Consider the following 24,602-nt stretch of genomic DNA (forward strand, 5'->3'; position numbering starts at 1 on the left):
TTTTTTTGGCGGTACGCGGGCCTCTCACTGTTGTGGCCTCTCCCGTTGCGGAGCACAGGCTCCGGACGCGCAGGCCCAGCGGCCATGGCTCACGGGCCCAGCCGCTCCGCGGCATGTGGGATCCGCCCGGACCGGGGCACGAACCCGCGTCCCCTGCATCGGCAGGCGGACTCTCAACCACTGCGCCACCAGGGAAGCCCCTTACTATGTTTTAAAGTTCTATGCTGAGCACTTGATGTATATTATTCCTTCAGTAAACACAAGAATCTTGTGATATAGCTACTAGCCTTGCTCTCCTTTTTCTGATGGACTAACTGAGCTCTAGATGGGTTACATAACTTGCCCAAAGTTACAGTGAGTGATGGACCTGAGATTTGAACCCTAACGATCTGGTACCAGAGGTTAATCCTTAATCACTCTGGTACAAGTGAGGAACGTATGTATGCTGGTTTGAGGGGTAGTGCTTCCTGAGAAGTCTTTGTAAACCCCCGCAAAATGAGCGAATGTAGCAACACAAAGTTGGAAGAGAGGTCTTGGGAGTGAGCAGCCAAGGTGTTCCTTGACCACATTGATTTCGAAATGTCGGTAGACCAACTATCAAGATCAGGGAGCAACCTGAAGGTGGTGGACTTGAGGGAAACATGGGTTGGAAGGGGGAAATTGATATGAATAGAGAGAAAGAAATTATTGCTTTACTTACTTGTCTTCCACCACTAAGTATAAAAGTGACACTACTCAGGGCTTCCCTGGTGGCTCAGTGGTTGAGAGTCCGCCTGCCAATGCAGGTGACACGGGTTCGTGCCCTGGTCCGGGAAGATCCAACATGCCGCGGAGCGGCTGGAGCGGCTGGGCCCGTGAGCCATGGCCGCTGAGCCTGTGTGTCCAGAGCCTGTGCTCCGCAACGGGAGAGGCCACAACAGTGAGAGGCCCGCGTAACGCAAAAAAAAAAAAAAAAAAGTGACACTACTCAAATAGTACTTCCCCCCCTTTTTTAAAATAAATTTATCTACTTTAATTTTTATTTATTTTTGGCTGCGTTGGGTCTTTGTTGCTGCACGCAGGCTTTCTCTAGTTGCAGTGAGAGGGGGCTACTCTTCGTTGCAGTGAGCAGGCTTCTCATTGCTGTGGTTTCTCTTGTTGCGGAGCACGGGCTCTAGGCACGTGGGCTTCAGTAGTTGTGGCTCCCAGGCTCTAGAGTGCAGGCTCAGTAGTTTTGGTGCACAGGCTTAGTTGCTGCACGGCATGTGGGATCTTCCCAGACCAAGGCTCGAACCCGTGTCCCCTGCATTGGCAGGTGGATTCTTAACCACTGTGCCACCAGGGAAGCCCTTTTTCTCCGTTTTAATTCCACTAAATGAACACCTAAAAAGCTGTCTACTTCCCCACCCTCCCCAAAAGACAAGTGGTGGGATTATGAATACTGTTTGGTAAGGTATTTTAGTTTTCCATGATTTTTTAAAGAAAATAAATATGCAGGGTATTTTAAGAAGAAATCATTTAAATAAATGAAATAAGATTCTTTAGGCATCATATTTAATTGATTCCATTTCATCATTAAAAAAATATATTTTCTTTGACTTTCATCTATTCCTATCCAAAAACATGGGTGGATAATCTGATCTCAGTTTTCTTAGGCTCCGTGATCTTGGCAAAGTCATTTTTAATCGTATGTCTGACTTTCTCTAACTTGAAAATACCTAGACTCACAGCACGACTGAACTTCTGTGGAAGGGCCATAAACTTCTCTGCCAAAAGGCCATGAGTAAGGAGATGGCCTCTTAGATAGATCTCAGTCCTTCATCTGTATTCTAAAAGAGTTTATTAACCTGTAAATCAATTTGTTTTCTTTTGATTTACCTGGTGGACAAAGCAAGCCCAGAATCTTTATTTCCTTTCTGTGTGCCTCCTGTAATATATAATTTAACAACTGTGTATCTCTGAGTGGAACCAAAAAGTTTGAGTGGCAGAGTTTATGGATGCCTCTCTTCAAATGCTATTTAGTGAGACAGCAGGCATTGTGGTGGTAAATCTGAGAGGTAAAAAGAAAGATCTAGTAAGTTCCAAAGCTGGAGATTTCAGAGCCAGCAACTTAATGAGACCCCTGTCTGTAACCTGGAGCAGGGGCAGCCAAGCATTCAAGAAGGCTCCCTTGGGCTTCCCTGGTGGCGCAGTGGTTGAGAGTCCGCCTGCCGATGCAGGGGACACAGGTTCGTGCCCCGGTCCGGGAAGATCCCACATGCTGCGGAGCGGCTGGGCCTGTGAGTCATGGCCGCTGAGCCTGTGCGTCCGGAGCCTGTGCTCCGCAACGGGAGAGGCCACAACAGCGAGAGGCCCGTGTACCGCAAAAAAAAAAAAAAAAAAAAAGAAGAAGGCTCCCTTGCACGGCAACCTCACACATGGAAGTACCACCACGTGACGACCACACTTTGTTATCTGACCACGTGATGGGAACAGAGGAGTCAACACTTTGGGGTAAATTGGCTCAGGTTGCTTCGTTTTTGGAGATGAGTATGAAGATGTGGTGACTATTCATTTCCTATGACTGCTATAACAGATTACCACACACTTCTTGGCTTAAACCAACAGAAATTTAATCTCTCACAGTTCTGGAGACCAGACAGCCAAACTCAAGGTGTCATCAGGGCTGCACCCCTTTTAAAGGCTCAAGGGGAGAATTAATCCTCCCCTCTTCCAGCTTCTGGTGATTCCTGGGCTTGTGGCTGCATCACTCCAATCTCTGCCTCTGTTTTCACATGGCCTTCTCCTCTTCTCTCTGCATCTTTCCTCTGTGTGTCTCTTATAGGACACTTGTCATTATATTTAGGGCCCACCCAGATCATCCAAAATGATTTCATCTTGAGATCCTTAATGTAATTACATCTGCAAAAACCCTTTTTCCAAATAACGTCATGTAAGGGAGGAAAAATATCTTTTCCTTCTAAGTTCTTGGCTGAGATCCCTGTAACAAAAGACAGATTAACAAGAGAGAATCATTCACATTTATTTAATATAAGTTTTACATGACACGGCAGCCTTTAATGAAATGAAGACCCAAAGAAACAGTTAAACCTGAGTGTCTGTATACTAGGTTTAGTGACGAATGGAGAGTTGTGGGAAAATGTGATAGGACAAAAATGGGTCTGAGCTGAGAGTAGTAAACTGTGGGAAACTTAGCAGCCCTGTTCATTTAGATTCTTCTTGGCGTCTCTCCATCTTTAAGATAAAGGTACATCTTTCCTCCAGGTATAGGGAGGGCACCTCTCACAGAGGGTCTTGTGACCTGCCTCAGGGAAGATCAGAGAGTCCTTCCTGCACTTGGCATTTCTCAGATCCCTTTAGCCTAAAATATGCCAAGGTGCTATATTTAGGGGTAGCATGTCCTGAACTCCATTATCAGCAGTCACAGTTTCTGGGGATTAGGACATGGACATGTCTGTTGGGGGAAACACAATTCAACCCATTACACAGACTTTGATGTATTAAGAAGATAGTCTGACAAGGAGAGTAGATGGTGAGGGTGGGTGAGACACTAGCCTCCCTGGCTGCTCTGGCCTTAGTCCAGGACTGAGTCAATGAGGAACTGGATGGGGGAGGGGGCATGGGAGTAAAGCAGAGGAGGTGGAATCAGGAGACATTTGATGAAAGAAGTAACCAGGACTAGATCACTGCATGTGTGGTGAATAAGGGAAAGGGAAAGCTTTAATTCGGCGGTAAAGCATGTTTCCCAAAAACGTGCACTGTAGAATATACTGGATCTTAGAATGTCGGTAGGTATTATGTGCGGGAAGTGGTTCTATAGACAGACGCCTCTGGGAAACCCTGGATCAAACAAGGTTGAACCAGCTTCTCTGCAGTGCTTCTCTAAGCCTTTGGCGTGCTTATGTGCACTGTGGTTCCTTACAGGGAGCTTCTGGGGGACAGCCTTTCCCAAACTTACTTGACTGGGGACCTGTTTTACCTAGATTATCTTGAAGAACAAATGATCCACACACCTCTAGAAAGTATTGCTCTTAGGCTCCCCATCCACTGAGACAGGGATGAGGGAGAAAAGAAAATGTGAAGGTTAGGAGGATGGAATGAAGAAAAATTGAGTCAGGTGGTCTGTGGAGGGCCAGGTTTGTTTTCCAAGACCCCTGCCAGCAATAAGAATAGCCGCAGAGACTGACAGCGGTTGGCAGAAGTCACTTGAAAGCTTTCACAGCCCTCTTTGACTTGAATAGTCTGTGGGACTATCCTGTGGTTCGGGTTCTTCTTTCTCTGGTACCTTCTTCTCCATAGAAGAAGCTTTCGCTTTAAGAGGAGGTGTGGCACATCAGTTTCAACCATTGTGACAACACTGATCCATTGGATGGCAATGCTCATGCTGCCTGGAGTAGGATGCCTGGAAGAGTGCTGCAAATGATTAGTGATGTCTGCCATGAGCACAGGAGGAGGGTGGGGATGGATTTGAGCCCCTCTTGCTTTATACCCTGAAGAACTGCCTTTCCCACCCTCCCCCACCCTCCCTCTCCCACCCTCCCTCTCCATGCGTGAAAGGAGCCATCCAAGAGTGCAACTGAAGCTCCCACCGCCACAGTAATCCTGGACCCTCCTATCTTTAGCACTCCCTGCCCCATTTAGAGAAGAATGGTTGGTACCAATGACAGAAATATAGACGTCAATTTTGCAATGAATAGTTAAAAAAAAAAAAGTGAATGTTTACTGAGCTCTTCGTATGCATCAGACACCACATTAAGTGTTTTACATGCAATATCTCATTTAATTCTCATGACAGCCCTAAGGAATAGGTACCATCGATGATCAGATTTTATATATGGGAACACGAGGACGCATAGCTGGTGTGTCGTACAGCCAAAATTTGATTCCAAGCAGTCTAATGTTAAAACTAATGTTCATAACCACTAGATTTGAATTTAATTGTAGATGTTTTAGAGTTCAAATGTTGGTAAGACTTGCAGATGGAAATATGCAGAAGGCAGTGGAGGATATAGAATTGGATAAAGTCAGGCCTGGGCTCAGAGCCATCCTGGCAGATGGTGGTTGAAAATTGCCCATGGATACATTTATTCAAACTATGAGGTCAAGAGTTGGTTATAAGATTTACAATGCAGAAGGGACTCCATGCAAAGATTTTATGTATTAAAATGTTTTTAATTTTCCCAAGCAATGAGTTAGAAATAACTGGCTACTGTTATCACAATCCATGGACAGAACGTTCCAACTGTGAGAAAACAGAACCCAGACACAGAAGTCTATATCCTAAATCATGCTGAAAAGTCAGAATCAGTTGGGAGTTTTGAGAAGCAGAGAAACCTCACTGGTCCCATAAGTGCAGTAGAAAACCATGGTCCTCAGTGAAAGCCAGTGAGGAGATCTGATAGACCACGGCTCTGCCTTGACATCTCACCACAGACTCAGTACCCTCTCCATTCCCTGGAGCCTCTGGGGCACGGGACTGCATCTCATTTGTCTAGAAGCTCCTAACACCAGGCACAATGCAGACACCCAGGAAATAGTCGCTGAGCCGAGGAAATGAGAACCAACCCTGTTCGGCTGCATTCTGCTCCTGGACACATTATCCAATATTAAAGTGTTTTCACTGATCCATCACTACGCCATTGCAGATGCCTGAATTTGTCCACATATACTGGGGACAAAACCGCGATAAATTGCTACCTACTTGCACTGAGTTTCATTTTGTTCTGATTCATTGCCTACTTCAGAGACCTGCTAAAATCACAGTTTATGGACTCTACATCCTGGTGGTTCCCAGAGAGAAATGAACCTAGATTCCAGGGAATGCAGATGTCTTCAAACTTGCAGCGAGCTTCCAGGCTCCCTGCAAAGGTCTCTTAAGCCCCTAAGTATTTCCTCTCTTAAATCACACATCACTGGCACAGGCAGAATATTTGTTAGGAGACAATCGCTTAAAGGTCTACGGAGTAGACAGAAATGCTGTCGTTCTTGGCAACTTTATTGTATTGTTCTTAGGTTTAATTTAGTGATTCTTTTTTTCAAGTTGTGTTTGGTTTTTTTCTGTTCCTGAAAGAAACTACTTCTTCAGTGCTGCATTTGAAACTTGATGTTGAATCTCTCTTGGCATGTTTATGGGCTGGGTGAAGGACTATATATGTGAAAGGGAGCTTAATATTTCACTTGTGCAAATGTCGTGACTTTTATTTGTCACATTTCTAATTAGGTGATGTGAATCCCCGCAGCCAGTGATATGGGTTACTGCATCTCTGTGGCACCTGGGGTACTGCCAAATTTTGATCTGGATGTAATGGATTTCTTTTTGCTTCAACCTAGAATAGATTCTCTTATAGCGTCTGGCAGGTGGTGTGTTGAAGTGAACAGGTTATGGGATGTGGCGCAGAGGGAGGCACAGTTTTCTGTGCCCCAACAAGTTAGCACATACGGAAAATGGCTGTTTATTGAAATATGCAGACGCTTCTCGTGAATATAAAAAAGCACGTGGTCAGGGCAGCAAACAGTTTTTCTCGAATGGGGGGGTGACGAAAGTGAATAACGTTACACAACTGTGGGAAGTTTTTGGAACTTCCTGAAGCCTTTTTTTTTTTTATAACCAGTGTTCACCTTTAAAGTCCTTCAAGTGTACAGCCCAAAATTTGAGTATCTGAAATTGTGCTATATGCACACACAAAAACGTTACAGACCACTGATCTATTCCCAATGACATCAATTAGGCTCTGATACACACACTCACACTCACACACACACACACATACACACTTCAGTTCACATTTATGATTCTTCTTTTGTTTTTGTTTTTGTTTTGTTTGCGGTACGCGGGCCTCTCACTGTTGTGGCCTCTCCCGCTGTGGAGCACAGGCTCCGGACGCGCAGGCTCAGCGGCCATGGCTCACGGGCCCAGCCGCTCCGCGGCATGTGGGATCTTCCCGGACCGGGGCACGAACCCGTGTCCCCTGCATTGGCAGGCGGACTCCCAACCACTGCGCCACCAGGGAGGCCCTGATTCTTCTTTTGAATGTTATTCAAATTTTGCTGCATTTCTTCATGGACATTATTCTGATTTTGTTGATTTCCACCCATGTTTCTGTGTATACTATCATATTTTGCCTGAGGTATCCTAGGTCCAAGCCTAGGAAAATTGCCTTAAGTAAGAATGAAGAATACCTTGAAATCTCTTGCTCTCAGATATGTACCCAACTTTCCAAAGTGATTATTACTGGAAACCACAAAAGTTGAAAATGGAGCACAGCTAACTTGGAAAATCCCCTCATCCCTCAACCTTTGCCATTGTCAGGGTCAGTGATTAGGATTCGAGGCAAGTGCTCTCGCCCATGTGTTGCGCGTGTCTTTGTGGTAGACAGGTCTCCTTAACTCTGAGAGTCGTGGCCCTTAAGAACGTCAGGAGCTGCCACAGAGAGCGATTGTCAGGAACTTCCCGTTCCGGGCACCCCCTAGTGTCACCTAAGAGTGCTTGGCTCTGTGGGAAGCAGTGATATGAAGGAAAGTATTTGGACTCAGCACCCAAACTGGGGTCCACTTCTTACTACTACTGCGACCTTGGCAGAGCTGTCTACTCTTGTGAGCCTCAGCCTTCTCATCTGGAAAGTGGAAATAAAACTCCTTTCTCTATACAAATACTGTATGTTACCACTTATAAGTGGAATCTAAAAAATAAACCAAACAAATGAACAGAACCGAACAGAAACAGACTGACAGAGAACAAACTAGTGGTTACCAGCGGGGAGAGGGAAGAAGAGAAGGGCAAGATAAGGGGTAGAGGATTAAGAGGTACAAACTACTATGTACAAACACTATACAAGGATATATTGTACAGCACAGGGAATATAGCCAGTATTTTATTATGACTTTAAAGGGAGTATTATCTATAAAAATATTGACTCACTATGTTGTACACCTGAAACTAATATAATATTGTAAATCAACTATACTTCAACAAAAAAAGTCTTCTCCACAAATATTAATAAAAAGCTTTAGCCATGTGAGTGGGTAACCTTAACTTGTTCTATCTGCCAGGGACACAATTTGGCTTCAACTGTTATATATAAACTAGTGAGTTTTGTATTGTTGTACCTGATTCATGGCTAAAGTTTTGGAACAAAAACTATAGGGTGTCTGTGTCCTTCTGTATGTTTATGCATGTCTATGGATATGTTATGTATATGTGATTTTTTTACCTCCACAGGGTATTGCCAAAATTATAGGTAAAAGAGCTCTACCTAATTGGCTTGAAGAAAAATAAGCTTTAATATCAATAGTATATTTATGTAAAACTCAAACAATTTTCTTTCATCTGCTAAAATGAGAAGATGAAACTTCATCTTGGATTATTGGTCTGTCCTACATGAGATTGTGAAAGGTTTTTCTTTACCTTCTAAGTAATCAGCCAAGAAAGATTCTGTGTTTTATCAAAATGGTTTCCTGTGCCTCATGTCTTCTTTAAGAGGTCTTCGATTATTTAAGAAAACTGAGTCTCCGCTATTAAAAGAGCGAAGATTTTCACAACTAAGTAGCTTTCAAAAAATTCCTTTCTCCATCGTTAGTAAAAGTAAATAACATCATGTCTGTCAAGTGCCAGCATAGTGTAGGCAATTGATAAATGTTCGTTTCCTTGCCTCCCTGCACCTCATAATTTAAGCAATAATTCCCTTTGCAGCTTCTGTTTCTGAAACTGAAATATCTGAGCATTAACCAGTGGGATGATGAGACATGCTTCTTCAGTGAATTCCTCAGATTTCCTGGCTGGACTGAGATGAAGCAAAGGCAGGGGGAAACCTAGATATAAAACAGACATTTAGGCCTCATAGATAGCATGAAAGAAGTCTGGGCTATCCAGGGTCACCTTACTACAAATATACATCACATGCTTTTACAACACGGGTAACGGCGATGAACCCTCCCCTTCAGAAGATCCTGACTGCTATGTCAGACCTGTGATTCTTCTCTCTTGGGCCCACAGCCAGGTCATATTTCCTAGCCTTCCTGAAGTTGGATGTGGCCAGTGGAAGGTGAGAATCCTCCACTTTCTTCCCTCCTCGTCTGCCAGGTGGATGTCGATGTCCAGGGTGACCCTGAACAGCATGTGCTGAAGCAGGCAGACCCTCGGGCAGCCTGGATCTCTTAAGTGGCCGCGCAGAGCAGAGCACCGCCTGCCCTACCATCTGTCCCACCATCTGGACTTTACCCAAATAAGAAATAAACTCTTAATTAAGCCATTAAAACCTCAAGGTTTATCTGTTACAGCAGCTACCACTACCTTAACTAATGAACTTGGTGAAACACGAGGTGAATTTTTAAAACTTTCTCCTTGTGATGGCACTTGACACTTTTCTGAATATGACAGCGCCATTTTATATTTTGTTACTATGGGAAAAACAAATTTCATAATTGCTTAAAAACTAACTGTGTGGTCTATCTATTCAAAAATATGCTGTGTATATTGATCATAAGAAGTATGGCACAAGGTTCTCAGTCAGAAAGAAGTCCATTTGATTTTTTTTGCCTAACAGTTTCCGCTGAAAGCCAGGGTTAGTGATTAACTACTTTTATTGTGTTTTAAATTAGATTAAACATTCCTGATGCCAGGTGCTGGGCTGACAAGGGAGAGCTCAGTAAAACAGGAGGAATAGAAGTGATTATTAGAAATTCAGAAATTAGAAAACTAAAAACATTTCTCAGGTATTCTATATACTTGTATGTTTTCTTTTTTTTTTTTTCTTGTATGTTTTCTTAAACAAACTATACTGAAAATAATTTTACCTTTCCCAGTCTTCAGCTTCATCAACCATAAAACGAGGGATACTTAATCCGTAGGATTTGAGGATTAAATGCGGATCATGTCTACCTCCCCGCCTAATGCCTGGCACAATAAATATTAAGTAATGCACACAATAACTGTTGAAACCTTGACCTCTTTCTTAATGATTTGGTTTATTGGATTTTGCTTTGGAATTATGCTTAAGAACATGAGTTACACCCTCAGAGGCTTGTAAACTATATGGCTGCTTACCTCAACATCAGTTGGTGCTAAATAGCAGTGGTTTTAGTTACGGTATCTACTTTTACAATTTATATTGGCTTCTTCTTACTACTTTTTACTGGTAGCTACAGCCTTGAAGTTATCTTCGTCAAATCCTTTTTATGGGAAGAAGAAAATAAAACACCCCGGTAGAAATTATTACTAAAAAATGAACAAGCTCTATATCCAAGCTGGGGAAAATACCCCAGGCAGAGCCGATTACCAGCCTTCAGAGGGCTGTTTCAACGGCTTGGGGGTCCATTACATTCAACGCCAAGATTGTTGCTGGTTCCAGCAAGTTGAGGTTAACAGAAGTCAGAACTCCCTGCCTAGGTATGGCCTTGCTGCACTTTCGGCTTTTATGTCGGGAGGAAGGAGAGAGGAAAGAGAGGTAAAATGTAAAATAAGATTGGGGATTGAAGGTGGAAAGCTGGTTGAGGGTACGAAGTAACTTTGGTTGCTCTTCTGTGTACACATCAAAAGTCTGAGAAACCCAGCTCTTAAAGCACCTGTTCTGATTTACATTCTCACCAGCCTTATGTCGGACTACCCGCTTCTCTGAACTCTTGCCAATAGTGGGTATTACCATTCACAAAAACTCTTTTCCAGTGTATCAGGTGAACATGGTATGATGTTATTTGGTTGTGTAATTCTTTGGTCACCACTGATGTTAAATTGCTTTTCATCTTCCATTTTCGTATTGCATTTGTATATCTTCATTTGTGAATTTACTATTTCATGGTCTTTCCCATTTTTATTGTTGTAGTCACCATTTTTTTTCCAAATGAAGATAATTTTGTTTTTCTTACTACATTTATTCCTCTGCTGCTCATTGTAGGAAAAAAATAACTAAAATTTTAAAAACAAGAATGTGATTCACCTTTTATGTTTGCCCCAAACAGAATTAAGGATGCCATATTATGGTCTACTTTTAAAAAACAGCTTTATTAACAGTAATGCAGGTATACTAGTCACTCATTTAAAGTATATAATGCCATATTTTTAGTATATTCAGAGTCGTACAACCATCACCACGATCTAGTTTTTAGAAATTTTCATCACCCCAAAAAGAAATACTACCCATTTCTTCTCACCCTCCTCAGGCCTAAGAAACTACTAATATACTTTATGTCTCTATAAATTTGCCTATCCTGAGCATTTTATATTAATGGAATCAGTTAATAAGTGGACTTTTGTGACTGGGTTCTTTTACGTAACATAATATTTTCGAGGGCCATCATGTTGTAACATGTATTAGCACTTCATCTCTTTATTGCCAAATACCATGATATTGTTTGGGTATTTTTATTCATTCATCAGGTGATAAACATTTGAGTTGTTTCCACACTTTGGCTATTATGAATAATGCTGCTATGAGCATCCGTCCAATGAAAACATTGTGTGGACATATGTTTTCACTTCTCTTAGGTGTATAACTAGGATTGGAATTGCTGGATCATGTAGTAATTCTACATTTAACTTTATAGTGCAGCTGGCAGATTGTTTTCCAAAGCAGCTGCACCATTTTACATTTTACCTCCAGTCGTGTATGAGGGTTTTGATTTCTCCACATCCTCACCAACATTTGTTATTACCTGTATTTCTGATTAGCCAGTAGGAAGTGGTGTCTTATTGTAGTTTTGATTTGCATTTCCCTGATGACTAATGATGTTGACCATCTTTTCATGTGCTTATTGGCCATTTGCATATTTTTTGGGGAAAATGTCTGTTCAAGTCCTTTGCCTACTTTATAATTGGGTTTTTTTTTTGTTTTTAAGTTTAGGAATTTTTTATACATTCTGGATATAAGTCCCGTGTCAGATATATGTTCTGTAAATATTTCCACCCAACCTGTGGCTTGTGTTTATCGTTAGCAGCACAAAAGTCTTTAATTTCAATGAAGTCCCACTTATTTCTTCCTTTGTCACTTTTGTTTTTGGTGTCTTATCTAAGAAACTTGTCACCTAACCCAAGGTCATGAAGTTACTCCTATGTTTCTTCTAGGAGTTTTACAGTTTTAGCTCTTACATTTAGATCTATATATTAGTGTCTATGGCTGCTGTAAACTAACACAAACAGTAGCTTAAAGTAACACAAATTGATTTTCATACAGTTCTGGAGGTTAGAAGTCTGAAATGGGTCTCACTAGGCTAAAATCAAGGTGTCAGCAGGCTGCATTCCTTGTGGAGGCGCTAGAGAAGAATTCCTATTTTGTTGCCTTTTCCAGCTTCTAGAGACTGTCCACATTTGTTAGCTCATGGCTCCCTTTTATCTTCAAAGCCAGCAATGGCAAGTTGAGTTCTTCTCACACCAAATTACAGTCAGCCCTCAGTATCCACTGGTTATGCATCTGTGAATTCAACCAACTGAAGATAGAAAATATTTGGGAAAAAAAATTCCAGAAAGTTCCAAAAAAGCAAAACTTGAATTTGCCACATGCCAGTAACTATTTACATTGTATTAGGTGTTATAAGTAATCTAGAGATGATTTAAAGTATACAGGAGGATGTGAATAGGTTATATGCAAATACTGTGCCATTTTATATGAGGGACTTGTGCATCCACGGATTTTGGTATCTGCGGGGTTCTGAAACCAATCCTCTCAGGATACCAAGGGAAGGACAACTGTACTCTTGATTTCCTCTTCTGCCTCACTTTTCCACATTTAAGGAACTTTATGATTACAGTGGGCCCCCCTGGATAGTCAAGATACTACTCCTATTTTAAAGTAATCTGATTAGCCACCTTAATTCCATTTGTTATCTTAATTACCCTCTGCCATGTAATGCAACACATTCGAAGATTCTGAGGATTAGAACATGGACATCTTTGAGGGACTATTATTCTGCCTGTCATAGACTGTAATCCATCTTGGGTTAATTTTTGTGTGTGGTGTGAGGTAGAGGTCCAGCTTCAATCTTCTGCCTGTGGACATCCAGTTATCCCAGCACCATTTGTTGAGAAGACTCTTCTTCCTTTAAGTGGCCTACTTTTGTCTTAAAACAATATAATATCAAAATGTACCCATATCAATAAATATATGACATAGTCACTTTAAATGATTGGATGGGATTTCACTTTTTGGATATACCATACTTTATTTAGGAACTTCACTATTGGACATTGCTTTTAGCCTTTCCCTATTAAAATAAACATTATCTGATTTATGGGTTTTTAAAAATATATTATGGACACAAACCCTTTTCCTTTATAGATGTTGTAAATTACCTTTGAAATTGGTCACTTCTTTTCACCATCCTGGTTTAAGTTCTTATCCCTTTCAGCTGGACTCCAGTCAGAATCTCTCACTGGTTTCACAGCCTCCACTGTTGCTTCTCTTCAGCCCTTTCACTATAAACAGAGTAGCCTTTGCAAAATGCAATTCTAGTCCTGTAACTGCTGCCTCTGCTTTTAAAATAGATTCTCATTAGGAAAAGGATGGAACTCTTTATCGTGGCTCCTCCCTTTGTCTTCAGCCTAATCTGATGCTGTGCTCCCACTCGCCCACTCTCTCTGCATCCACACCTGCTTCCTCTCAGGTCCTTGTGAAAGCCATTGTTGCTCCTGTCACAATCCAATCTCCCTAATGAGGACAAGCCTCTTATATCACCACATATCTTTTCTTTGCAGCCCTTTTCACGTTGCAATTTTTAATTTACTTATTGAGTTTCATTAATGTTGGCCTCCTGCACCAGACAGCAAGCTCCACAAAGATAGGAATTGAGTCTGCTTTTGCTGATCCCTGTCTCTCCAAGTCCCAGCACATGATAAGTATTGATATTTTAAGTTATTTACTAGTGAAATACATTTTCTACTGTGTATTTGACTTTAAATTATGTTAATGGTATGTAAATTTTTTACTTACAAAATCTTAAAAGTACATATAAATCTTTCTTCTGTGATTTCTGCCTTTGTTAGAACTATGCTTAAGAGTCCTCCCCCACTCCAAGAATACAGAAATATTGACCTATTGTTTCTATTGTTTGCATTAAAATCTTCAATCTACCTGCAGTTTATTTTTAGCATATGGTATAATTTATGGAAATAACTTTATTTACTTCCCAAATAGCTATTTTCCTAACACTTTTCCATCCTTTTCTTGCAGATCTGTAGTGATTCATTGGTTGCACCCTAAATCCTCTTCCACGTTTAGTTATGTAAATAATGTCTATTCTTACACTGGTAGTATTTGCCACTGTTTTCATTATTATAGCTTTATGCTATGTTTTAGTATCTGACAGTCACATTTTCTAAGAAAATATGTTTTTAATAAAATAATACTTTCAAGTTATACAATTTGAATTCAGGTTACTAGACAGAGAACTGTTGGGTAAAGCAACACAAATCCTTGAGACCCACCCCCAGAGTTTCTGAGTCAGTAGGTCTGGAGTGGGGTCCAAGTATTTACATCTCTAACAAGTTTCCTGATGATGGTGATACTGCTGGTCCAGGGACCACAATTTGAGAACCTCTGCCTTAGGGTAAATAATTGAAATAAAGAATGTGGTCAACATGAGAATGGTCCTGATGTCTGCATTCACTCCCTGGTGTCCCCTCAGACTTAGGATGAGCCTAACCCCTGTACTTTGTGTGAGCATCTCCCTGACAGTGTCTCTGGCCCTGCTCCTGGATCAAATTCAAAGGGGAGCCAAGAAGCATAGCCCTCCTTTCAGTGACCCTGCAAGGTCCTCAGCCGAATAGCACAGGTGCCCTACTGGTTACAAGAGTTAGGCTTTGGCCTCTCATAAGCAGAAACTAGAGAAAGGGAAGGACCTGTGACTCCCTTTGCTGGAGCTTTTCATGATTTTCCTTATGTTTAAGGGGAATAGAGCTGAGAACTCCCTTTGCTTTCGGCATTCCCACTTCCTTGGCTATTTAATGGCTCCATGGTCCACACAAAGGGACAGTTAATTACTAACACCTGCTCCCGGACCAATAGCCAACTTCTTGACAAAGATTTTTTTTCCACCTATTCCATACAATGTAAGCATATTTAAGGAAATAAAAGTAGTTTGACCTGTTTAGCCATATAGTATATATCTCTGTGGAGAAAGTGGCATCTTACTTCTTCCTTCATAAAGGGATGGACATTCTTTGCAGGAAATAAAATGGCCTTAAAGGTGCTATTTGCATTTGTTTTCCCTGTTTTTTCTCCCACTCACTTATATTTTCTCTATCTAGGTCACACAAAAGTTAGGTTGGAAATTGTCTGCATTTCCTGGAGGGATTCAGTTTCTGGAAATTTCTCCTTTTCATTTTTCACTTTGTAGTATCTAAAATGTGCCATTAGAAGACCTCTCCTCCCATCACAAGCAGACGAGAGTTTCCTATAGGACAATTTCTTGCATTCATTCCCTAATTCAATGCACACTGAATGAGGCAACGTGTGGAGCCATGGGAACACGGAAAGATACGTCTCCTGTCATCAAGGCCTGACTCTCTACTGATGAAGGCAGATACATTATCTAACAATTACAATAAATATTGCACTGGAGGAAATCAGAGGATGCCTGGGGACAAAGGCCAGGGGCACTGCCCTCGGCTTGGTGGGGAGCCTGTCAAGGCATAACTCCCAGGAAGGGTGACATTTAAGTGAATCATTGATGGAGGGGCTTTGTGTATGTATTTATTTATTTCTATTATTAACTGTTATTATTACCTCATTTTTATTTACTTTTGGAATAGCAATACACTCACGTTTGACAATTCAGTTAATATGAAAGGGATATAGAAGTGCTGCCCCATAGAAATATGTGATTTAAAATTTTTCTAGTAGCTGCATTTTGAAAAGTAAAACAAAGCAAGTTGTGTAATACCATACTTTATTTAAACCAACATATATAAAATTATCATTCCAACATCTAATCATCAAAAAAAATATTAGTGAGATATTTTACATTCTTTTTTCATACCAGGTCTTCCCACTGGACAAAGTATATTTTACATTTATAACACATCACAATTTGGAAAAGCCACATTTCAAGGGCTCAATAACCACACGTGACTAAGTGGCTACATAGTCATAAGTTTCAACCCCATTTCTGCCCTGAAGCTACTGAGTTCCCCTCCCTAGAAGCAGGCACTGTTGGTAGCCTCAGGTATGTTCTTCTGCGGATAGTTATTATGTATACCAGCAATTATAAACACATATTCACAAATAATAGGATAATAATTACACTGTTGTGCATCCTACTTTTTTTCACTGAATAAATCTTGAAGATGTTTCATTATATGGGAAGCAAGCTCAATCTTTACTGCTGCCGAGTATCCTATTTTATGGATGTCACAAGTCATTCATTTAGTCCTTATCGATGGGCATGTAGGTGGTTTCCAGTATTTGGTGCTTATTTGAGCTGGATTTTCAAAGAGGCAGAGGGCAACAGGTGCTAACCCACTGAGGATGAGGGAATGATATTCTAGAGAGACTAGCATGAAGGAAGGCACGGGGCACAAGGACACATGGCATTTAGGGATAATTTCTTGTGGCTCAAGACGTCTGGACAGTGGAGTGTGTGTGAACAGAAAAGAGGATGAGGAGGCTGGAAGGGCAGGAAGAGACCAGATTATAAACAGCCTCGCCAGTGTCATATTAAGGAGTTTGGACTTCATTCATAATGGAGAGTAGTCAAAAGGTTTTCAGAAGCAGGGAAGAATTAATAGATGATTGAATTAATAAATAAATGGGGCAGGAGGGACAAATCTTCCATACGGATGAGTTCTGATTAATAGATGTAGATGGGAAACAGAAAATAGCCATTTAGAGGACTACAGTAATAACTGCTGCAGGCAAGATCTACCTATGAATATTCAAATTAGTGGATGAAACTTTGAGAAACAGAATATTTGCATATCCTCAAAGTATCTCCCCCAAAATATGTATTAATTATTGTGATGGTTTTAACATATGTCCAAATATTCTTTGATACTCCCTCTCCAGGAAGTGGAGCTTAATTCCACTGGACTTGCTCACTCACTTCTAATGAATAAGGTATGGAAAAGGAACAATAGTAACTTTACAGTGGACAAACCTGGCAGACACCACCTCAACCAAGTGATCAAGGTCAACATCACCAGGAATGTTGATATAGGGTGCCCCTGACAAATGTGATGAGAAGGGCCCTTCACCTCGGTGGTATACTTCCTCAAAACCCATAACCAGGTCTAATTATGAGAAAACATCAGATAAACCCAAATTGAGGGACATTCTACAAAAAAGCTAATCAATATTCTTCAGAAGTGTCAAGGTCATAAAAAACAAAGACTGAGAAACTGTCACACATCAGAAAAGACCAAAGAGATGGGATGGGCTCCTGGAACAGTAAAAGGACATTGGGGGAAAACTGGGGAAATATGACTGAAGTCTTTATTTTAGTTAATATCATCGTACCAATGTTAATGTCTTAGTTTTCGTAAAGGTACCATAGCTATTTAAGATGTTAACATTAGAAGGAGCTGGGTGAAGATATACCATGATACTCTGTGCTATCTTTGCAAACGTTCTATAAAGATAAAGTTATTTCAAAATAAAAGTTTACAAAAAAAGAATCAGGGGAGTGACATGATTAGATTCACATTTTAGAAGAATCCCAGTGGTTGCAGTGGGGAAGAAGTTTGGAAGGGGAAAGACCAGAGTAGGGAGGTTACAAGGTCTTGCTACAAAAAGTCAGGAAGGGATAGTGGAGGCCCAAATGGGGGCAGAGGCAGCAGGAATCTGGGGCAGTGGACAGATTGGAGAGAGCTCTGGAAGGAAACTCAATCAGATCTGGTGATGGTTTGGTAAGGAAGTACGAGAACTCAAGATAACACCCAGTTTTCAACCATTAGATGGGCAACGATGTCCTTCATTGAGATGGAGAAAACAGCAAGAACAGGTTTCAGGGAAACGTTAGTTCAGTTTTAGACCCGTTGAGTTTGGAGTACATTTAATGTATCCAAGTGTCCATCAACAGATGAATGGATAAATAACATGTGGTATATCCAGTGGTCCCCAACCTTGTCGGCACCAGGGACCGGTTTCGTGGAAGACAGTTTTTCCTTGGAGCGGGCGGGGATGGATGGTTCAGGCAGTAATGCGATGGGGAGCGGCAGATGAAGCTTCGCTCGCCAGCCGGCTGCTCATCTCCTGCTGTGCGGCCTGGTTCCTAACAGGCCGCGGACCACAATTGGTCTGTGGCCTGGGGGTTGGGGACCCCTGATCTATACAGTGGAATATTATTCAACCTTAAAAAGGAATGAAGTTCTGATGCATCCTACAACATGGATGAAACTTGAAAATATCATGCTAAGTAAAACGTCAGATACGAAAGGACAAATATATGATTCCACTTAGTTGAGCAACTGAGAGCAGGCCAATTCATAAAGACAGAAAGGTGAATAAAGGTTACCCGGAGTTGGGAGGAGGGAGAACTGAGGAGTTATTATTTAATGAATACAGAGTTTCTTTTTGGGATGATGACAAAGTTCTGGAAATGGATAGTGGTGATGGTGGTACAACATTGTGAATATACTAAAATGCCTCTGAATTATACACTTAAAAATGGTTACAGTGGTAAAATTTTATGCTGTGTATATTTTACCACAATATTAAAAAAAAAAAAAATAGAAGGCCATGGTTAATGCTGCAAAGAAGCCGAATACGATAAGCTCTGAAAAATTATCCTTTGCAGTCTGTGCCATGGAGGCCATTGGTGATATTTTCAGAGCCCTTGCAGTGGAGAAAATGTGTTAAAAATCAGATTTCTGTGGGTTGCAGGATGATTGGGAAGCGTGTGGACCAGGCATTGGCAAACTCTGGCCAGATCTGGCCCGCTACCTGTTTCTGTAAATAAAGTTGTATCGGAACACAGCCCACCCCTTCCTGTATGTATTGCCTTCGGTTGCTCTTGTGCTACCCCAGCAGAGCTGGGTAGCTGCCACAAAAAGCATGTGATCTGCAAAGCTGCAAATATTTTTTATCTGGCCCTTTACAGAAAGTTCCCCAACCCCCGGACTAGACAAGACCCTTGGTCTTTCAAGAAGTTTGGTTTTCTTAGACAATTCCTGCATTTCTGGTGAGGTTATTGAGTAGATGACAGTGCCCCTTCAGTCACCTAGCATAACAGACCCCATGCTAAGCAATAATAATAATGAATAAGAAGGAGAAAGAAGAGGAGGAAGGGGAAGAGAAGAAGTTCATTCCTTCCTTTCTCTAACGAGATATTATCCTCACCATTACCTTCTGTCTCTTACAGCCCTGGAAAAAGGGATTGAAAGTCCTTTCACCCAACAGCCAAAAAAACTCCCCACTAGTATATTGTCACATGACTGGTGATAATAAACGTTCTGAAATGGCTACAAACTGCAGTTTGGTTTAAAGTTTCCTCATTAATACAAGAAAATGCCCACAACCTGAGGCTTTTCAAGTGTTTATTAATTTACTTTCTGGGACTGAGTGCCAATACTTATTCAGATCAAAGAGAAAGCCCATGTCTTTAGCACTTACTGTGTATCAGGAACTATGCCAAGTTTTGTGCCTAGGTGACCTCACTGATAATCATCCAAACCCAGCAGATGGCCTTTCCCCATTTGACCAGTGGAACGGCTGGGGCTCCCTGTAGGCTTTAGCAAGACCTCCCCAGCCTGCTCCTGTGCTGCTTCTGTCCATAAGCCCCACTTTGATGGTCAGTGTGATTCTGCCCAGAGGTACGGCTCTAAAACCATCCTGCTTTCATGCACTCTGCCAGTGTCATCCAATACCTGGGTTTCACTTGTTCCCACCTTACCGTTTATTTTTACATCGTCTGCGATAATTCCTCAAGCTCTTGGTTAGACACAGAGACCCAGTCAGGCAGCAGGAGGGGGTTATAGTGGCTTCCTCAGTTCCCATCTATTCATGTCCAGGTGATCGGCACATAAACGCATAGCAGTCAAACGCATAGTGTGACTTCTTTCCTCTTCGAGGCTGCCCTTGATAGCACAGCCTTTGACTGCCTAGGTTTCTGCAGCCATCAAATCAGAACTAAAAGGGAACTCAGAGGTAATCGACCCAACCCTTGCCTGTACCACTGAGAAAACCAGCCGAGGAGCAGAGAGGGTTGGCAACTTATCCAGGCACACACAGCTTGTCAGTAGCAGATCCTGGACTAGGAAGGCCCCAGTTGTTCCAGCTCCCAGCCTAGGGCTTATCCTGCTGCAGTTCACTGCCTCCTGCCTGCCTCAGTTGATGAAGCAGGGGCCGTCTGCCTGCCTGTGGAGTGCTTACCTTGGAGCCCTTTTCATGAATGAGACCAGATGCGGAACTCCACATTGATCATTTCTGTCCCTCCCCTTTCTGCTTTCGGTTAAAGGCAGCCCCCCAGCTCCCAGCTGGCTCCTGTCCCCTCCCCCAGCCGGGAGAAGTTATTACATGAAGAGATCAGCTTACCAGTTTTCTTCCGAGCAGAGGCTGAGCTCGGAGCTCTGGGTAGTACAGTGAGCGAGAGCCGAGGGAAGCAGCGCGGTGCCTAGCGGAACTCCAGGGCTGGAATCCCGAGACACAAGTGCATCTGCTAGCTGTTAGCACTTGGCAGACGGACTTCTCCTCTAGGGTAGTTCTAACGTTGGGTAATAATGTTTGTCAGCTACCTGATATTAACATTGCTCCACGTTCAAACAGCAGTGTTAGCAAGACCTGGGGGAGAGGTAAGCCAAATAAAATATCTTGTCAGAAGTTGTATTTTCGTCAGCATTATATTTCCTCTTCTATCTACCAAGAGGGATCAAGGAAGGGGTTTTTATGGTGTGTAAAGAGTCATGCTTGATTTTGCTTTTTTAGGCTTGCCTTGACTTTTCTTATAGGAAGACTTCTTTTCTTCTTGAAAAATCCTGTAATTTCTAAAATCTTCTTCTGGTACAGCTGCCACACCAGGGCATTGGCATGGTCTTGGTGACAGATGCCTGGAGCATGTACGTTTCTAGTTCTGCTGTTGCCAAAAAAAAAAAAAAAAAATGTACATGTCAGATTCCAATAGAGACTATTACCTGTTGCGAATTTTTCTCCAGTATTGCATATGCATGCTAGAGGGTGCATACTAGAGGAATTGCTTTTCTTTGCTGCTTTTGCATTACATTTTCCTCCTTTTTTGCTTTGATGTGCTTGGAAAAAATCTGTGTTTAACTTTGTATGATAGGTTTGAAGAAGGGTAGTGATACATAACAGGGCTCAGAGTGTTCCAGATCTACTGATCTACCATAGAAGGGAGGCATGTTTAAGACCCATGAGGATGATTTATTCTTATTGGTTTAGCTCATATGTTTGCTGGATACATTTTTGAACATCATAAATGCCTGTAGGAGCCAGTTTTTGACACAGCGATTGGAAGGGATGATCATATGGGCTGGAGAGGGAAGCACGTAGGTGTATCCACCCTCACCTGCAAATAAGCCTGCAACAAATTTACCTCGTCCACTGCTTTTACTCCTTATTCTGATGAAAAGTATTGGAGACTGGTGGCTGAGTAATGAAAGGACAGCCTTTTTCCTGAATCCATCTTCCTCTTTGAAAAGCCAAGTGAAAAGTGTATATCCTAGAAAGGCCACTGGGCCACTTCACAGCTCTGCCTTTTGTTAGCATTGTGGGGACGGAGCAGGCTCTGAAAGCCTCCTGTAATGACTTTCCCTTTTCTAAGAGGAGTGGAAGTGAGCTGCTCCCAAATCCAGGCTGCAAGGAAGCTATGGTTGCAGCAGGCTCTTTACTCTGTTCAAAGCAGACATGGTACAGAGGCGTGCAGCAATGGGTCATTTGTTCTAGGCTTTTAGCCTATTAGTTACCCATGTCTTCTGCTCTGCAGATATTTTCTGGGCCTGTTGGGTGGGGGGAGGCGGGGTCTTGAATGGGAGCTGGAGGAACTGAATGGGTTAGTGATGCGGAGGCGGAAAGCAGACCATTACCCTCTAGTTGCAGTTGAAGTTCTCAACTTCCCTGTTGATTTTTTAGTGGAGTAAATGACAAATGGGCCGGCCTGACTCAGCCTGGAGCGCTTAAGCATGTGAGAGGAGAGCTCATATGGAAAATATTTCTATCACCGCTGCATACGCATATGGTCTGGGGAGACCCCCATACAGAGCAAATCACAGCGCTCCAACAGCCCCTCAGTGGCGTGCCAATTACTCTTATTAACAGCGGGGCCAAGGGCAGGCTCCAGTTACCTGCACACAGCTGGCTCCCGGGGAAGGCCACTCTGCAATGCATGTGCTTCAAGCCTTGTGTCACATGCGGAGAGGCCAGTGGCTGTTTCACTTTACAGTCAGCACAGCAGATGAAAAATTCAAGGGGATTACATGGGTTCTTCCAAATCTTGACTGTTCAGACGGCACTTAGCACTCAGGAGAGGAAGGCAGAACTTCTGTCTTTTGAATTAAAGTGTGTGTGTGTGTGTGTGTGTGTGTGTGTGTGTGTGTGTGTGTGTGTGTGCCTAATACTCAGAAAAGCCAATCAGAGGTGATGAATGCCTGCTGTCTCTTCCTTTGTTCTACCCTGCTATGCTAAATAAAGACCCTCCTGTGCCTTTTCCTCTTTTCTTTCTAGTTTACCTTCCTTCCGTGTGTGTGTGCGTGTGTGTATGTGTGTGCCGCTGCAAAGCCTTGGCTCCATAACTACTGTGCTCCTAGAAAACTGTACAATTAAGATTCCTTTCCCCTTGTTGGAAATGAAACGATGAGGAAGAACATGAGTATGAACTGCTCCCCCTCCCTCCTTAAAAAGAATGTCGTTTATATGGAGCTTTAGAGAATGTGGCATTTCTTTATAAGAGCCTCTTTTTTTATAACCATGTTACTTACAAAACGCACCCGTAAACATGTGGTGTCATCCCCAAGTCACCCAGATTTTCATTTTCTCGGCCAGCCGGTTTTCTTGCAGGTTTTAATTACCTTCCCTTTAGATATTTATAAAAGCACATGAGGAAAAAGAAGGAAGGGGAAGAGAGTGTCATACACCTCGTGGTGTCTGGCTGGCTGTGTTCTCAGTGTGGATGGACGCCAAGCAGCAAACTCTGAGCGGGAGCTCACAGACTCAGTTTTCTAGGGTGTGAGGTCCTTCCAGATAACCAGGGGCTGGCAGGTGGGGGGAAGAGGGGGTGAGATTCAAAGCAAGTCTTATATAGCGTCCTGTTGCTGGCACTGTTGTGTTGGTGACTGTCAACCAAGGACAGAACAACCCAGCATGGGGTCGGTGCATGGGTTGGAGAACAAACACAGAGAAGGACTGTTCCCTCTTTCATTTTCTGGTTGCAGGAGCATTAAACTAAGAACACTGAGGCCCCTAGAATGCTTTTGCCTTTGTCACAGTAGGACAGCATTGGTGTTCACTTGTACAGACTGTGTGCATCCCTTGAAAGAATGTAAAGGACCGTAAATCAGGCTGGACCTTGGGTGCATTTTTCAGTGTGGGAAGAGTGCCAGGATCCAGTTTCTTTGCAGGTTGCAAGAGAATGGTGTTTGGGGATGTGTGTGTACATTTCCTGAACTTGGACTTAACCTTCTCAGATAAGACCAATGCGATACAGTTATATGTGCAGAGGCGGTGGGAGAGGCAACTGGAAACCTGTGTAGTTGGTACACTGTGGTGAGACAGATTCCTAGAAGTGAGCCAAAAAGACGTTTATTTTAATTTTGATGAAGCAATTTGGCAAAACGTATCAAAATTAAAAATAAATATCTCAGCTGCTAACAGGTACGGGCTATCTTTTGTGGTGATGAAAATGTTTCGGAGTTAGTGGTAATGGTTGCACAATCTTGTGATTGTACTGAATCGTACCGTTTAAAAGAGCAAATTTTATGGCATGTGAATAATATCTCAACTTACTTAATTAAAAATAAATAATAAGTATCTCTTTGACGCAGCTTTTCCATTTCTAATACTTTATCAAATAGATCTACTCTGAATGTGCAAAATGCCCTCTAAACCATTTTCCACTATGTAGCTGTTACAACAACCTAAATGTTCCTCAGTAGGGGACAAATGCACCCAAAGTCCAGGCTGACTCACAGCCCTTTACATTCTTTCAGGGGATGCACGCAGCCTGTGCAAGTGGACACCAATGCTGTCCTATTGTGACAAGGGCAAGGGCATTCTAGGGACCTAGAGTGGACCTAGCATTAAACCTCTTAGTTTAATGCTCCTGCAGCCAGAAAATGAAAGAAGGAATAGTCCTTCTCTATTTTCAAACCCGTGCATCGACCCCATGCTGGGTTGTTCTGTCCTTGGTTGACAGTCATCACCAAGGTGTTCAGAAAGAATGGGGTAGCTCTACACGCACTGATACGAAATGACCACCAGGATGTGTTGTTAGGTAAGAAAAGAACAACGTGTATAAAATGCTACCCTTTTTGTAAAATGTGTTAACATATTTGTCCATCCTCTCTCTGGAAGGATATATGAGAAAATGAGAGAAAAAATAGAGTGGCTGGGGCTTCCCTGGTGGCGCAGTGGTTGAGGGTCCGCCTGCCGATGCAGGGGACGCGGGTTCATGCCCCTGTCCGGGAAGATCCCACATGCCGCGGAGCGGCTGGGCCCGTGTGCCACGGCCGCTGAGCCTGCGCGTCCGAAGCCTGT

General features: G+C 42.4%; 1 protein-coding gene across 3 annotated transcripts in view; it reads left to right on the plus strand.

Moving 5' to 3' along the window:
* Positions 1-24,602, plus strand: part of THSD4 (thrombospondin type 1 domain containing 4) — a 572,998-nt gene that overhangs the window by 338,661 nt on the left and 209,735 nt on the right. Inside the window, exon 1 of one of the 3 annotated variants that reach the window (XM_024128853.2) lies at positions 20,618-20,689. The exons of the other annotated variants lie outside the window; for them this stretch is intronic. Coding sequence (XP_023984621.1) covers positions 20,618-20,689 — 72 coding nt within the window. Of the gene's footprint in view, positions 1-20,617; positions 20,690-24,602 lie in introns of those variants that run through there. 3 annotated transcript variants of the gene reach the window in all.

This window comes from Physeter macrocephalus, chromosome 11 (assembly GCF_002837175.3).
Source record: "Physeter macrocephalus isolate SW-GA chromosome 11, ASM283717v5, whole genome shotgun sequence".
In the NCBI taxonomy this organism is placed as follows: Eukaryota; Metazoa; Chordata; class Mammalia; order Artiodactyla; family Physeteridae; genus Physeter; species Physeter macrocephalus.